The sequence below is a fragment of the Synchiropus splendidus genome, chromosome 3, assembly GCF_027744825.2.
Source record: "Synchiropus splendidus isolate RoL2022-P1 chromosome 3, RoL_Sspl_1.0, whole genome shotgun sequence".
NCBI lineage: Eukaryota > Metazoa > Chordata > Actinopteri > Syngnathiformes > Callionymidae > Synchiropus > Synchiropus splendidus.
Genome location: NC_071336.1, coordinates 28517347 through 28533954, shown reverse-complemented (window position 1 = coordinate 28533954; position 16608 = coordinate 28517347). Strand labels below are relative to the sequence as shown.

General features: G+C 43.5%; 3 protein-coding genes across 4 annotated transcripts; 2 read left to right on the top strand and 1 right to left on the bottom strand.

The window, feature by feature from the left end:
• The first annotated feature begins 164 nt into the window (after nt 1-164).
• flt3 (fms related receptor tyrosine kinase 3) lies at nt 165-7948 on the top strand. Its single transcript, XM_053860323.1, has 24 exons — nt 165-239; nt 605-687; nt 1306-1457; nt 1800-1921; nt 2000-2111; nt 2307-2455; nt 2520-2680; nt 3062-3197; nt 3271-3445; nt 3527-3627; nt 4459-4567; nt 4629-4828; nt 4895-5007; nt 5069-5201; nt 5270-5374; nt 5459-5569; nt 5649-5805; nt 5976-6070; nt 6170-6291; nt 6366-6488; nt 6556-6667; nt 6736-6835; nt 6902-7007; nt 7103-7948. Exons 1-24 carry the CDS (start codon nt 230-232, stop codon nt 7286-7288), a joined length of 2973 nt encoding a protein of 990 aa, XP_053716298.1. The 5' UTR covers nt 165-229; the 3' UTR covers nt 7289-7948.
• Nucleotides 7949-8178: 230 nt separating this feature from the next.
• Nucleotides 8179-12607, top strand: urad (ureidoimidazoline (2-oxo-4-hydroxy-4-carboxy-5-) decarboxylase). Of its 2 annotated transcripts, XR_008414202.1 has the most exons (3): nt 8179-8526; nt 9296-10027; nt 10911-12607. XR_008414202.1 is itself a non-coding variant. In XM_053860464.1 (2 exons), the coding sequence occupies exons 1-2, from the start codon at nt 8352-8354 to the stop codon at nt 9643-9645; spliced, it is 525 nt and encodes a 174-aa protein (XP_053716439.1). In that variant the 5' UTR covers nt 8179-8351; the 3' UTR covers nt 9646-10666. The 2 variants fall into 2 exon arrangements, 1 of the variants encoding a protein (XP_053716439.1); XM_053860464.1 differs by lacking the exon at nt 10911-12607 and having other exon boundaries at nt 9296-10666.
• Nucleotides 9669-16399, bottom strand: pdx1 (pancreatic and duodenal homeobox 1). The gene is made up of 2 exons (XM_053860462.1): nt 10891-16399; nt 9669-10606 (listed from the first exon to the last, which is right to left on the bottom strand). The coding sequence occupies exons 1-2, from the start codon at nt 11261-11263 to the stop codon at nt 10248-10250; spliced, it is 732 nt and encodes a 243-aa protein (XP_053716437.1). The 5' UTR covers nt 11264-16399; the 3' UTR covers nt 9669-10247.
• Nucleotides 16400-16608: the final 209 nt, after the last annotated feature.

The following is a 16608-nucleotide window of genomic DNA, read 5'->3' as shown; positions in this document are numbered from 1 at the left end:
CTTTTTATGTTAAATAGTGACCAATTGAACCCTGACAAATACAAGATTGTGTTAGCAATGTTTTTTTTTTGCACTTTTTACACTAACAATATGCAAATGGTGAGTTTTGTCAACACAAGTCCCAGACTGAGACGTGGAGGCGTGTCCTGCATCACACTACTCCCCCCACCATAAACTACAGTTTCACTCACTATGTGTAGGTGACTCACTCAAGCCTCACATTCGAAGGATGATTCTGGGTGAGTCCAATCCTGTCACATACTTTAGAAGAAACCTTTGGCTCACACTGACATGATGAGTTAACAATGATCAGATACTGCAATTGCTTATGGCAAGGACAAATTAAACTTTTTCATGGGTTTGCTAAAATTAAAATGTCATTTCCACGCACCAAAAAGTCTGCCATTTCATCTCCATGTGAGATAACAAACCCTTTTCAGCTAATAATATCAAAGATAAAAGGCAAAGGACAGGAAATGAAAATTGATGATTTATTTTAAAATTGCACGATAAGCTGATTTGAATCCTTTGACATATATATTTTTGTGGATATTGAACTGTAAAATATATACTCACTGAACACCATTCTTTATCATCTACCAAGCTGTGCTCCTTCTTTGCGCCGTTGGAGCGCGATGTGCAGTCAACCAGGAGGCCGAGGACGACGACTGTGTCTCCACCGATGAAGTACGGTCCCCTTAGATTTAAACAAGACCTTCATTGTCTTCATTCAGTTTCATTTAACCTCTTCAGTCCTGAAGGTTGAGTTTTGTGTTTAGCAATTTGGGATCAGAATTACCTAAAAGGAAATAAATAGTGAGAAGAAATAACTACATTTTGTCTTGTAAGGAAAGCTGTTTTGGCAACAATGACTGTCCTAGTTTGAGGACAATTATTACTAACAATGCTGTTATTCATAATAATAATGCTACTATAATTAAAATATGTCACGTTTCCATGGCACGTGAAGTTGGAGACAGTATTGTACATATTTTATTACCTCTGGAAACAGAATGTTCTATGCTGCTGTTTTCTTTCAGTTCTTGTAGCAAAAGTCATATGTTTGTGTGCGCTACCTTTCCTTCTATTTTTTTATGTGGACAGATAGATCCAAGAGGTTAAATGAAACACTTTTCAGTTTCTCTTTTATGTTCCTCAAAAAACAAATTGACCTCATCCAGTAGGTGTTTACACACAAATATATTTGCTCTTTGTTTGTTTGCGAACAAATCCCCAAACATCAACGTCAGTTGCACTTCCAGTTCTCAGTCAGTTTAGCGCTGATAATAATCCACTTTATTTTAGGTGGCCTGCTTTGTTGCTGCTGACCATGTGAACGCCTCCGGACCGGTCAACATCAAGGTTAATGTCGGGAAGAAACTCCTGATCTCACTGCAGGGCCTCGAGGGCGACACCATCTGCAACTGGATGAAAGAAAATGACCTGACTACATCAAGGTGAGTTTTTTTTTGCCTTTCCAGTGTGGGTGGTGTGTAGTTGGACTTTCACGATTGTGAGGTAAATGAAGTAAACACAATAAAATGTACACAAAATCATAATAATATAACTTGACTCTCTGCATTGATTATATGGTCAAAATGTTCCCCTGATCATGGTGGTTTCATTTTTGTGATTTAAAAAAAAAGAATAAAAGTACGTTTTTAACACATTTTTTAAAATGAATTTGATCCACATGTTTCTTTTCACGATTGAGGTGACTGTGCCTTGTACATGGAGATGTTGAGACTGGCATCCTCATGTGTGTATGTCACCATCTATGTGCCGGTTCCTTGTCCTAGAAATGGCAGCGTGTCTTTTGTCCTGGCCCCACTGTTGGTTGCTGACTCTGGAAATTACCAACTCACCTGTGCAGGCAGCACTGGGCTCAACTACTCGCAGTCTGTGACTCTTCACGTGACAAGTAAGTTAACAAACAACATGTCTGCTATGACAGTTGAACAAAAACAAATATGCATATAGCTTTTGTTTTTCTTTTCAGGACGCCCCACAAAACCCCTACTGGCTCTGATGCCTGCAGCACAGAAACATGAGGTCTACAATCTAATCTGTCAATCAGACGGTTCACCAAAACCCTCCCTCAAGTGGATCAAGTATGATTTGTTTAATTGTTAATATTTGTCTTGTCTTATGTCCTTCACATAGTGGAACAGCTATTATTTGTGTCCCGCAAACATATTCTTGAGCCTCTTATGACTTTTGGAATCCAAAAAGAATCTTGGACGGAGATAGTTGCGGTCAACAACATGATTCACCTGGATGTTTTTGTGTGTGTCATTATTCTGTAGCTTACCTATCAAGAGTGAATCTGTGAGAAAAGCAAGCGACACAGGAGCTGCAGTGATGGAAACAGAAAGTTCAGATCTCTTCAACAAGCTGGTGATGTGTTGTGCGACAAACCCTGAAGGCCAAGAATGCTCCCAAGTGTACGACTATGGTAATTTGAAACGGTGAAACTCAAAGCCATCTGAAGTGTCTGAACAGATATTTGGGGCTTACAGATCTTGACGTTGGCGCCAGGACGAACGATGAGTTTTCTAATGTCACCTTGAGCCCTGGAGATTCTCTGCTGCTGCGCTGCAAAGTCAAATACGAGGAAGACGTGGATCTGATTTGGAATAAAGACATGAAAGATATGTCCTCAGAGTGCTCAAGTCAGGAGGTACTCATCCTTTTTTTTTAGTCCCACCCAACAAGTTCCCCGGCAAGTTAGTTGTTGAGTGCAGCCGGAGTTGTTTTACATGTCATTCTATCAACTCTGGCATCACACGGCAAGCGTTTGCGGGGGAAGGTGTGAAGTCTCTGGGTAGAGTTACAAAAATCCCCTTAGGAAGTTTTCTGTTTCCTGGTGGCCTTGACGTGGCCTCCAAATCTGAGATTATGATCAAGCGAGACTTAGTGTATCACACTGCTGCATTGGAATCTAAAAGAATCGTAAAAGAAATAAAGAGAATCTAACTCAAAGTGACACATTTGAAGTAAGAAAGATTGATGATTTTGGAATTTGACAATAAATAATTTTTTGATATGTTTTATTTTCCAGATCTGCGTCATTGATGACTCATACTACCATCTCACTGTCGTCTACCTGATGGTCAAGTCTGTCCGCCTAGAGGACAGTGGGACGTACACATGCAGAAGGAAAGATAAACACAAGTCGGTTTATGTTCAAGTCAGTGGTGAGTATCTTTTCACCGAGTTCATCTCATGTTGATCATTATTAATATATATTTTTTTCCTATATATTTTTAGACGTAGACTCCCTCACTGTCCAGTTGGAGGACAGCATCATCCTACCAAAGGCCAAGTCTGACAGTCGTCTGCAGGCCAACATCTCTTACCATCCTGTTCTCCAGTCCTGCGTGTGGGAGCGTCCCGACCGAATCAGGACACCATGTCTCTATGATAAGGAGGTCACCAAGCACAGGTAACCATGAACTATCCTTATGAAGTTTAACATTTTTGAAGTGTGTAAATTCTGATCTAATGTGTTTTTCTTTCTTCTCAGGAGGGTGTGGATGAGTGGGATTCTCCAAACTGGAGATTATAAATTGCACATAAGGGCCGGAACAGTGAAGCAGACCAACACTGTATCTGTGTGTATTGTAGGTAGGACAACTCGGTTTGCTTTCTTGACTCATATAGTTTCATGCCTGCCATATTTTTCATTTCATTTTTCATTTTTCATTCATCAATAATGCTTATTAATAGAAAAGTACATTTATTTTCTTTACTTAGTCGTGGTATTAGGGTATAAAGGCACTGCCTTCATCCCTCACACAGAGGTGTTCCCAGGTCTGCCCTGGGGCCTCCTCCTAGCTTAGCATGCCCCCACACCTTACCAGGGAGGTGTCCAGGATGCTTCCAGACAAAATGCCCTGCTAACCTCAGCTGGCTTCTCCTGGTCTACGTTGAGCTTTTCACCTATTTCCAACAGAGTCTACAAACCCTACACACTCACCCTGGTTGTGTATCTATCTACTAACTATTGTTTTGGTCACAACAGGTCTTGTGACCGCAGGTGAAAGTAGGAGTACTTTTTACCAACTTAAAATCCTTTGCCTTTTGGCTCAGCTCTTTCTTTACTCAGCAACTGCAGAGTCATTTTGAATGGGGATGCTGAGCTCCCGAGCTCACACTCCCAACGTAGAATCATCACCTCCAACACCGACCTCTCACACTTCACAGACTTAATCTGGCTTTTTCCCAAGGAGTGGCAACGCCTAATGAAGCTAATAGAGCCACAACAACTCCAAAAGGCTTTGACAAACTGACAGAAATCCCTCTCACCCTGGCTGATAAAGAGATTCTCTCCCTGTTTTTTAGGACAGACAGTGTAAATATTTTGAACTGTTTTTTATCACAATACAATTAAATTGGCTTCTTTTTGTTGACTTCTGCAGCATCTGTTTTTCCAATGTCTTTTCTTTTATTTTTCAGATGACCCCAAGTTCAAGTTGGACCAACTTTTCAACAACTTCACCATTGAGACGTCCAGTGCTACGCCGGCCAACTACAGCTGGTATTCCTGCTCCTCCAGTAATTTGAGGTACGACTAGCGAACCCTGTTTTGACTCAGGCATCTTTCTAACATCCCTGGTTGTTTGCAGCTGTGAAACAGACTCTGTGTGGACCGAGATCTCAGGATCTTCAGGGACAGTCTCGGAGGTCCACTGTAACAAAGCGATCACCAGTGCGCTCAGCAGAGACCTCCTGACGGGACCTTATCTGAAGTTTTGCCTCACAAACTCTGTGAGCACCTGGTGTTCGGTTCAGTACTCCATCTCCTACCGGCCTGTGGCCGTCAAAAGTGAGACACACCGATCGGACAGAAGCTCATTTGCACTTGTCACTGCACGTTATTTTCTCTTTTAAGGTCAGCTGAGTAGCGAAGATCCCAGCTTTCAAATGCTCCAGGTGGGTAGTTTGATTCTGATCATGGCCCTGATCTTGGTCAGCATCGCTCTCACTTACTTCATCAAGAAAAAGGTAAACACATGTCATGGCACTCGCAGGGAAGCACACACGCTGACTCTCTGCTTCCCTAAAGAAACCTCAATACCAGCCGCAGCTGCAGATGATCCAGATGGTGGGACCCAATGATAATGACTACATCTACATCAACTTTAAGGACTTTGAGTATGAACCCAAGTGGGAGTTTCCCAGAGAGAATCTGGAGTTAGGTATGATGGATGGATGGATTGATGGATGGATGGCTGGATACTATTATGATTATGATTGTCATCTCCAGGGAAAGAACTTGGCGCAGGTGCGTTTGGGAAAGTCCTCCAGGCAACAGCTCATGGCATTAACAAGGCTGGAGTCTCTCAGCAGGTGGCCGTCAAGATGCTGAAAGGTTTGTGCTCTCGCTGTGGATCAAAGCAGAACACTGGGAAACAGGTAACTTGAAAGGGAATATGTGCTGGGTCTGTCGCTGCAGAGAAACACCAAACTGTGGAGAAAGAGGCTTTGATGTCAGAGCTGAAGATGCTGACGCACATTGGTCACCATGGCAACATCGTCAACCTCCTTGGAGCGTGCACAACCTCAGGTGGGATCTCTGCCAGCTGCATTTGGAGAAAAATAAAGGGATCCATTCTGAAACGCCGTGTGAATGCCGTTCCTTCCAGGACCCATATATCTGATCTTCCAGTACTGCCGTCATGGAGACATGCTGAATTACCTGAAGAACCACAGCGAGCAGTACCACAAGACTAGGATCAGCGCGTTGAGCAAAGACCGTTTCAGTATTTTGTACAACAACCTGATGCACAAGAAAAGCTCAAGGTCAGATTGGAATTTTTTGAGGAAACCAATGAGCATTGTTCTCCATTGTAAGACATAAAACATAAAAAAAGACATTAAAAAAGTACTGAATGTTTTATTATTTGCAACGAATTACCCACTGTTGTGGTGTACAAGACAGTTAAACAGTATAAATACTCGCCCTTTTTCAGTGAGAAAAACGTGACCGACGACTACATGACGATGCACCCTGCTACCACTAAGGGGCAGGAGAACCTCGCACTTCTTGCTCCCGATGAAACGGAAGGTCAGAGCCAGCACGCCCTATTTTCCTGCGACATACTATAAATATATAAATGTAAAGTATATCGATGGTGCTGACGCGCAACTTGTGCTGATTCTCCAGATCCAGAGTTGTTTGAGAACCCTGATGATGGCACAGATGACCAACAGGCTCTGACGTACGACGACCTGCTCAGCTTTGCCTTACAAGTGGCCAAAGGGATGGAGTTCCTCTCCTCCAAAAATGTCGGTTTGCTCATAGCATATGTCAACACTTTGCATTGACTTGTCATTGACTCTTGTCGTCAATATGATTGTAGTGCATCCACCGGGACCTGGCTGCCCGGAACGTTTTGGTGACCAATGGTCGACGGGTGAAAATTGGCGACTTTGGTCTGGCTCGGGACATCGACAACGACAGCAACTATGTCGTGAGAGGGAACGTACGTGACCTCACCTGCTCATACCGGAGTGTTTGGTCATGCCTTGAGAGAATCCGCTGTGATTCAGGTGCGACTACCAGTGAAGTGGATGGCGCCGGAGAGCATCTTCCAGGGCATGTACACCATGAAGAGTGACATCTGGGCTTATGGAATCCTCCTGTGGGAGATATTCTCACTTGGTAGATGAAAATAAGCAGCTGTTTTATCAATCATGACGGAGTTCTAACGGTACAATAACTGGCTCCAGGTGTCACTCCGTATCCGGGCATGAAGGTGGATCACACATTCTACTCTCTGATCGAGAAAGGCTTCAAGATGGAGTGTCCTTACTACGCAGAGGAGGCTGTGTGAGTGCAGCAGTCACCAGAAAGTGAAGAAATCAGAGTGCAAATACGTGTGTGTTTCTGCTGCAGATACGAGGTGATGTGTCGGTGTTGGGCCTTGGATCCGTGTGACCGGCCGTCTTTCTCCAAAGTGGTCTCGTTCATGTGGGACCAGCTGACAGAGAGGGAGGAGAAGGTTTGTTTTGGTGGTGCTGAATGAAACCAAAACAATACTCCTGAATTCACACCATATTTGTCTCATGGTATACACTCGATTTCTTCCTACCGCAGCTCTATCACAACCTGCCTGACCAGACGACTGGTGAATACCAAAATGTGTCGACCATTGGAAGCATTTCTGCTTTGGCCAAACAAAACGAGGGCAGCAGCCAGAACACCAACGACTACTGCCAAACTCAGTCCACTGAAAGAAGCAGAGCAGAAGCGGTGGTGATGGAGATGGAGGGCAGCGAGTGACTCCTATTCAGACTCATTATTCTCAAACAGTTTTGTCATCATTGCTTTTCGACATGCATTTTACACTTTACCAACTAGTTTTTGTTCATTATTATGTGTTTGTGGATTTTTTTTATACCAGAGGATTTTATTTTTTCAGTATATGGCTCAAGAACATAATAATAATAATTGTTATAATAATAAGGGAAATTAAGTTATTGTTATGATAATGTTATGATACAATATAAAATGTAAGATCCAAACAAAAAAAAGTGAGCATTAATCTATCTTTTTCTGCAAACGATTCAAAGTTTAAAGCCATTTTTAAGTTGCTGTTCAAGCTTGACAAGCAGGTGTATATATGCACACACATTTATTCATATTTTTATACCTATTTTACATAATAAAAGAAAAAAAAATGTATGGTGGTTTAATCAGCACGTGTGGCTGTAATAGCAGCATTTCATTTATTTTCTTACTTCAGCATTTTAAACACACTTTTTTTTAAGAGCAGAAAGACTCCTTTTATCAGCAGGTTTAAATAAAGTTTCTTATTTTGGTTTTATATTTGTTTTTGTTTTTTGCATGGGCGGGGTAAAATATTGTGTTTTCTGACTGGTGATGTTCTTCTGTGTTTACTGTCTTGTTGCTATATAACATTTACTTATTAAAGCTTTTCTATTCACGATACACACTTCTCTCCAGGTCAATTGTTATTGTTAGTTGAGTCGGGCCTCAGCTGGGATCAGCCCAAGCCGTCTACCTCAGAATCAGTGGATGATAATGCATGAATGAATTAATGAACATTAATATCACCTCCAATCCAAATAATGAATCATTAACCACAACCAGGTTTGTTTTTTCTGCGTCCTAAAGTGCGTTACCCTCTGACCAAAGTCCAAAAATGTCAGTTGATCGCCACTAGGAAACTTCTCCTCGCAGTTTTACCTGCATCTGTTGTGCTCCCAGCCAGTAATACGATTCAAATATTTGCCTGCTGACTTGCTCCCTCTTTAACCTGGTGAACGAGTTGTTCAGCCCGAACACGCCGTCAAACAAAGTGAGGAGCAGAGTCAGAGACATAATGGACCTTGTCACCGCAAACTCTCTCTCTTATGAGGATTTTGTGGAAACCTTTGGGAACGTGGTGGAGAAATGTCCCATGGTAGCAGCAGCTGTCTGGTCTGACCGGCCGTTTGTGAGCGTCACTGAGCTGGACGATGCCATCGGTCGGTTCATCGACGCCCTGCCAGAGTCAGGTGAGTGGACTGGCTCAGCATTTCAGCGCTGCAGCATTTCATTTTAAAGAGTGACTTGTCTGTATTGTGTGTAACACTTCAGACATTTAACTTTCACACCATAGTAGTTTCTATCTTTCTGTCATCAGAATTATGTTTTATTTCACTGTGTTGCTGCCTTATGTAGTTAAAAGCAGGGGTCCCTCAAAGGGCCACAGTGGGTGCAGGTTTTTGTTCAAACCAATCAGCTGGACCAGTCGCCAGGCACTGGATTGGTGAAACCTGCACCCACTGGTTCTGTGGATCAGTTTGAGACCCCTGGTACAAAGAGTCATGTAAAACTAAGTATAAAAGAAAATCAATATTTGTTTATGATCAAAATTGAGGGAAAATACTAACACAGTTAAAAGGAAAAAAAACAATAAATACAAATATTTGGTTCAACAATAGGCAAGTGTTTTTTCTAAGAGATGACGGATGTCATCCACGAGAGACTCAGGGTAGAGTCAATAGTTCTAGCTGAAGTTTGAAACATTCTGGTTACTGCGTGTTGCGTTAAATGTCATCTTGTTTCGGAAGTTTGTATCCAACCCAGGACCAACTCAGGAACTCAGCACACGCACGTAGGCAGGGACACTTCAGCAGGAAGATCGAAGCTGAGTGCCCAGGCATCCTGTACCGGTGGTTGCGGCTGCTGTTGATCTCATTCAGCCACGATGAGTGGAGCCTCCAGACCACACCATCAAACAGACCCCAAACTCCCCACGAACTGACTCATGTTTGTCTGCAGGCAAAGAGGGCATCCTCAGGTGTCACCCCGACTTAGCAGGCAGAGACCTCCAGGGCGGCAGGCTGACCAGAGAGTCTCAAGAGGAGCAGGCCGGTGCCGGCATGGACCGCCTCGACGCCACAGAGGTGTCCCGCATGTCTCAACTTAACCAAGAGTACAAGCGTCGCTTCGGCTTCCCCTTCGTCATCTGTGCCAGGATGAACGACAAGGCCACCATCTTGCTGCGGCTGACCGAGCGCCTGAAGAACGAGCCGCACGAGGAGAGAGCTCTCGGCATCCAGGAGGTGAAGAAGATCTGCCGACTGCGCCTGCACAGCCTGCTGCCAGCGGACACTTTGAATAAACTCTGATCTCCCTGATCACCAAAGAATGCTGACAAATATATTCCCTTTATTACGCTATAGCTAACACATTCTCCGAAAAGACCATGTCAGTATTGTAAACAAGTTGAAATGAAGGCACATATTTCAGCTATATCATCATAGAAAGGCACAATAAATAGAAGCAGGAGTATTGCTTGAGAAGAGTGGGATTTCACTGACACTTCTTTAAGGAGCGTTCAGTGTTTCATTACAGTGAAGAGGAAGTGTCTCAGATGTAAAACACTATCTCAGAAGCCAGATTCTGCCAGGAAGGACCAACTTCCCTCAAGTCCAAATGGACTGGAGTAGCGGGTGACTCGACGCAATGGACTATCAGCCTGTCCAGGGTGTCCCCTGACCCTCACCCCACGTGAGTGAAAGACACCTTTCTAATCTGCATATTAATGACTTTAGAATCACACGCCAAATAGTGTTCTCAGAAGCAAAACAAGTGCTTTTAAGTGTCAGAGCAACTCCAAAATTCGATGTGGTCCGATGGTGTTAAAGAGGTTCTTGGAAATACTGTTCCCGTCACGGCCTCAGCTGCCGGTCAGTGCAGCCAACACGCAGTCCTAGAGTCTGGTTCTGCTCTAAACGGGCTTCCGGTGGTTGGCGAGGCCGTGCAGCGGGGAGACCGGCGGGGTGGCTGTGGACGTCACCCCGCCCGCGCTCTCTCCCTGGTCCACGGAGGTGATGGAGGAGTCCTGATCCGGGTCGGTGGCCCGCGCTCTCCTGCGGTCCTCCTCTTTCTTCCACTTCATGCGGCGGTTCTGGAACCAGATCTTGATGTGTCTCTCGGTCAGACTGAGGGTCAGCGCCAGCTCCACGCGCCGCGGCCGCGAGATGTAGCGGTTGAACAGGAACTCCTTCTCCAGCTCCAGAAGCTGCGCACGCGTGTACGCCGTCCTCGTGCGCTTGTTCTCCTCCACCTCCGTCATCACGTACGGTCCTGGATGGAGACACGTGTTTTAGTATTTTTATAGCAAGTTTTTCTTTTTTAAATATTAAACATAATATTTAAATAAACGACGTGAAAAAGTTAGAGAATGTTTTTACAGCCGTAAACGTCTACGTGTAATGATAATAATAATATATGCAATGGTAGGTGGTTAATATTGTATGAATTTTGAATATATATTATTCGTTTGCTTTTTTTTATTTTTAATTCCCTTCAATTACCTTTTTTTTTTTTTTTTTTTTTCAAATTTCAAAATTATTATACGATGAAGTTACCTGCCCACTGTCCCTTCCAGGTGTGTGCGTGGGACTTGGTGCTTTTCATCCAGGGGAAGGGAAGGTGATATCTGCCGGCCTCCGCTCCGTCTCCATATCCCGCGCTCACCGGGAGCGTCTGCTGCTGAAGCCCCAGAGGATGCTGGAGGTGCGGCACCCCCGGATCCTCTCGCACCGGTAGACCGTAAGCGGGGGTCATGTCAGGTATAGCGGCCGGCTCCAGAACCGCCATAGATGGCGGAGAGTAGACGGAGTTTCGGCCCATGTAGAGGCACGGAGGCGGGCTGTGGCTGTACTCCTCTCCCTGGGGTCTCTGGTACACGCACGACTCTTTAAAAACCTGAGTCGGGTAGTAGTGGTCTTCGCGATTCATGGCTGCGAGGAGCCGGCTGCGTCCCTTCACCTGCTCCGCTGAGACTGCGCGGCCCTGAGGCTCCGGCAGGTGAGTCACTGTGGGACCATGTGACTCTGCAGAGCTGGAGCTATTGGTCTGGTCGCACCTCCAGGTTCAGAGCAGTCTGCAGCCTGCGTGGAGTTTCACTTAGGCCCCGTCCACACGGAGACGAAATCGGTCGTATAGTTCAACCTCAAGCAGTAAAATCTCTAGGTAAACAGTGAGCACATGCTGAGCCCGCCCTCCCATTAGACCAAGTAAGCAACGCCAGTGAATGACCTTGGACCTTTACTATCGAAAACACCTCTGCTACATAAAATGTCAGTACTTTAATGTGTAATAATGGAACTATATCATCAATAGATTAGGTATATAAATCTCTCTATAGCTGAAGACATTTGAAACTTCAGTGAAGTCAAGCTCTGTGAGGTAATGTCTCATAATGTAGCCGGCATGCAAAACAATAATAAACCGCTCAGCGTGTCACAATGTCAACACGAACAAAAAAAGAAACATTTGGGACGTCTTAAGCTTAGAGTTCTGTTTTTTGATCATTTGTGGGATGTTTTGTAAACCAAAAGTAATTGTCATAAATATATGTCATATTTTCAAGCACACCTGAATAACAAAAGTATTGTAATTCATAAACAACAAAACACTGCGTCTGTGTGCCGCACTGAACAAGGCTCTAAGATGGAAATGAGGTGGCTGGAGAAGACCTTCCAGTTTTGTAAACAGGAATGCAGCACCTTTGTAGCGACAGTTTCCATGTTTTTTTGTTTAGATATGTGTTGTAGGTATTTATTTGAAAATACTTGTGTACAGACTTATTTCACTTTCCTAAGGATCTCAAGTCATTTGTGGAGCGCCTCACTCGCTGCAGTGGCAGACTGCTCCCCACATGTCAACAGCAGCAGTGGCTCTGGTGGGAGAGAACGGGGCGGTCAGTAAAGTGTGGATTGAAAGTTTGAATCTGCTCCGCGAAGCCGACATCTGAACACCCTTGGATAGTTCCAATGAATGGTGGATGGAGGGCACACCGCAACGGAGATATGGCAGAGTCTGCCCCAGTGCAGTTACATGCTCCAAAATCAGGTTTATGTGTGATTTATTAAACAGATTCCAAGTTTGTTCCATTCCAGATGGCAGTCAGACCTGACATCATGTGTACATCATCATCGTATGTGTGGGTGTCTGGGGGTTGAGTGGACCAAACACGACCATGTTTTGAGCTTTGAGAGTGTGTGACTGGATGCTGACAGACTGACTGACTAATATTTGCCCGGATAAATAGTCATTTGGAATGTGTAAATGAAAAGTCATCCCGGTGCGCTGATGTTTAAAATTTAGGAGGGAAAAGGAGAGTGAGGCATGTAAACGGTGCAGCCAGCTACAACAGAGGTATTTCCAGCTTCTCAAATGCAGGATTGGCATCAGTAAATCAGTATATATGATGTTTAGACAGCATCAAAGCAACAGCACACATTCACAACATGATTCCAGGGTTCAAAGAAGACAGACCTCTCCACAGAACAAAGTCAGACTCAGCAGTGAAAACAAATCTGTGTAACTTGCAACAGCACAGACACACCTCCTTCATCATAGTGCAGTTTTCAACAGACATTTGAAGACATAGCTTTAATAGTAATGGACCTTAATGGTTCTCAGTTTTCTTTATAATGATAGTTTTGAGATAGCAAAAACAAAAAAAGATTTTTTTTGGGCGGCACATTTGTGCTGTTCTTGCTTGAACTCAACATTGTAAAATGAGTGTCAGTATACTCAATTTGGGATGTAATCTTTTTTTTTTTCTATACATATGCGTTTAAAAAAGAAAGCTTTTTTGGTTTCTTCTCAGTGATTTGGTTTTCCAGAAACCAGGTGTACTTTTTAGCTTCATGGATTTTTTTTTGTCAATTACACCATATTTATATAATAGACTAAAAGGGGGGAAATAACACAAATTTTAAATGGCTGTCACTTCAATGTTCCATAGGACACATGACCCCCGCGACTCCTGTTGCCCCTTATAACAAAGCAGACATCTTGTCATCCTGTTCAGTGTCTTTGGCTTGTGTCCGCCGACAGTACACATAATAAACCTGTGGTGACAGAGTTGAGTCAGTAAATGGCCCATTTATATTCACAATATAAAATTGAGAGATTTTATAGACGGCCACACTCATCGATCGCCCCACATGATAACAGCCACATGATGGGAACGTTGTCGTGGAAACTTGGATGAAAAGATCAAACACGATATTTCCTCTGCAGAGTCTTTTTCAGCCGCCGGACTTTTTAGATGTGGCCATTACACAGTTGTAACTGCATCATTTAACACCATTTAGAAGCTCTGGGGCCCCCGCGCCAGTCAATGGGCCCTCGGTGATGGCAGCCGCTGTGTTTGCTAGCCATTAGCCCTCGGCGAGTGTGTGTCTGCCCCATTAAACCACAGCTCTTCTGGTAAACCAATTAGTTTGGAGTGAGCTGGAGTCGATTAAGCGATGTGTACACGGAGAGTGCCTGGAGTCCGCCCACGAGAGAGTCTGTCACCAGCCGGATTTATTGCCCTTCAGGTGAAGCTCGGCGATCTGGTGGATTTTACTGCGTCTCTACTGTCCTTCGGATCTAAAAGGGCCACTCAGTGATGCAATAAAGTTCGAGTAAACCACCTTTAACGAAATAAGTGGTCCCATGGTGTTTATATTTGATCATTGTTGCAAAGAGGAAGGAAACTGTTCACCTGAATCTTCGCTGTTGGAAAGCACAGATGGACCACATGATTTACGGAGCGTGAAGAACGTCAAGTTTTACACGCCGTTCATGTGCAAAGAGTAATGGCTGGAGGGAAATGTAAAGCAGCTAAGCGAGTGCACTGTAAAATATTTTCTTATGCATACATGCATTTTCAGTGTGGAGCTGTAAATAGCAAGTGTTCAAACAATGTGCCACCCTGTTTGTAGCTGTTTGTTATTGTCCTCAAATGTTGTTACAGAGTGAGCAGGAGCTCTGAGTACACCTGCTCAAGAGATGCCAAAACCAGCTTTACCCCTAGGTGGGTGATTCAACCCCCACCATAAATGACAACTCCACCCACCCATAGAAACCTGTTTCAGTGGCTAATATGCAAATCCTGTCTTCCCTCGACAAAGGCTTCTTAAACTTTAGACATCATCCAACAGAAAATATAATTCATTCGACCCATGGCATGACCTCATGATGTTTATTTAGTCAGCCGCTCTGCAAACTAAAACCACTAAAACAAATCACATATTGAACTGCAACAGCTCATATACAGTAAACAACAGCAACATTTCATTTTTTCTTTAAACTAGAAGCATAACTCTGCTCACCACGTCCACTCTCTATGTGTCCAAACCATCTCTTGCCTTAAACTTTCTCCACATGCCCTGCGCCTCAGAAGAATCCATTTCTGACCGAATGTCTCTGAACCCTGCATCATGCCAGTTCTTACGACAGTCCTAGAAAGTGTCCCGTTCACTCTTGCCAATACTCCCCTGTCACAGTTCGCCTTGTACATCCGCCTCCAGTCGTTCCATCCTGCCTGCACTCTCTTCTTCATCTCCCTTGATCACTGACTTTTACAGTGAGCATGACAAAACCATCGATAATGTGATGCTATATATTTTGAAAACCCTCACCCTAAACCTAACCAACTAAAACAAAAGGCTAAACTTAACCAGGACTCTTAACCAAACTTAAATCTGAGTAATATAACCTAGTTATTTGAAAGTCTTCATCCTAAAATTGAGGCTTGGAATTGTGGTGTCCAGCCAAAAGGTGTTTTGCCAAGAATTGGTCCCCCGCAAGTAACGATAAAACTAAAGTGAAGACAATAAATGTGCAGACTTTTGCCCTCAGGTCTCAAAACACATATCCAATAGCCACAACACGCACAGACTCTTCTGGATCAACTCCTCCCATGGCACCATGCTAACATAAAACTACACAGTTTTCTCCACTCTCTCTTTGACAAAGACCTATGCTAGATACATCAGAAACGCTAAAAATCTTAGCAAAATTCATTTAATTTATGGATTTCATCTCCAACACTGACATTTAAGAGTCACGAGTGTTACTACTGAAAATTTCTTAAGATTGATAACTGAAATGATAAGGTTAGCTAACCTGGATGGAACAATGACAATTGTCCATTTTAACAACTTATGCATGTGGCATGGCAGCCTGGTCTAAAAAGTGTTGACTCAATGACAGCTTAGTGTTGATGTGAACATGAATTTTTAAACACATTTTGATCAGATTTCAACAGGTCCTAAAACACGAGAGTATAGGTGGAATCCAAAAGAACCACTTCAACACAAATCTCTGAGAGTCTCTGACAGCTTCATGAAAACAACTTGCCAACCAAAATTGCCTACTATCATTGATATTTATTTTCTCATACATCACACTGTAAAATGATGATCCAACCAATCATTACTACAAACACCATCAAACCAGGTCCAGCCAAGGCTTCTTCTGTGATCATACAAATCCTTCTTTAAGTTATAGTCACTGATAAAAGACAAAATACAAATGAAACAGCTGTGAGAAGTTCAAGTAGGATTGTGACATACTACGCACTTCACCTCTTAATGAAGTTTTATTCCTGGTAAAGAGAAAAAGTGTAAGTAATTTAGGGTAAAATGTGAGAAACCTTTCTAAGACTAATACAGATGGAGCGTATTTCTAACTCTTTAAGAAGCAATGCATTGTAGCAGGCGGTCAGTGTAAAATCTTTTTTAATTTCAATAGAAGAATTAGTTGACCAGTTGAAAGAACAAAAAACAAGAAAAACTATTTGTCTCAAGTATGTGTGGGTGTCTGGGGGTTGAGTGGACCAAACACGACCATATTCACTAAGAAAAAACTCAATATGGTCAGACGATAAAACTCGCATAGGGGCGGAAGAACGCGTGTAAACATTGGCAGCGAACGAAGACAGAATGGAAACAAACCTTCTGAACTGAGCAATGGTACTGAGTCGAAATAAATGGTAAAGAGGTCGAAGAAACATTTAGAGGAAACTGGTTTCAGTCTGGATCCTGAACAGAGAGGCAAATCTTCATCGTTTACTCCTTAGTTTACAGTCAGTGTTTGTCTCTGTCGGTCTTCCTGCTACTCTTGCTGTGCCGCTCATCCTCTCTATGTCTGTGCTTGTGGCTCCTCTCCCTGTCACCATCACGTGATCTATCTCTGTCACTGTGCTTACGATGGTGTTTACGGTCTGTCTGTCTTTCAGTACTCCTGCACTCTCGGCGAGGGGACCGGCTGCGGTCGCGTCTTCGTTTAGGTGACTCACT

Bases quoted from the DNA above. Each gene is read 5' to 3' on its own strand.
- flt3 (XM_053860323.1), top strand. The intron at 6,071-6,169 runs GTCAGAGCCAGC...CTGATTCTCCAG, and splicing joins TGCTCCCGATGAAACGGAAG to ATCCAGAGTTGTTTGAGAAC. The intron at 6,836-6,901 runs GTGAGTGCAGCA...TTTCTGCTGCAG, and splicing joins TACTACGCAGAGGAGGCTGT to ATACGAGGTGATGTGTCGGT.
- urad (XM_053860464.1), top strand. From the start codon at position 8,352: ATGGACCTTGTCACCGCAAACTCTCTCTCTTATGAGGATTTTGTGGAA. The intron at 8,527-9,295 runs GTGAGTGGACTG...GTTTGTCTGCAG, and splicing joins CGACGCCCTGCCAGAGTCAG to GCAAAGAGGGCATCCTCAGG.
- pdx1 (XM_053860462.1), bottom strand. From the start codon at position 11,263: ATGAATCGCGAAGACCACTACTACCCGACTCAGGTTTTTAAAGAGTCG. The intron at 10,607-10,890 runs GTAACTTCATCG...GTCTCCATCCAG, and splicing joins CTGGAAGGGACAGTGGGCAG to GACCGTACGTGATGACGGAG.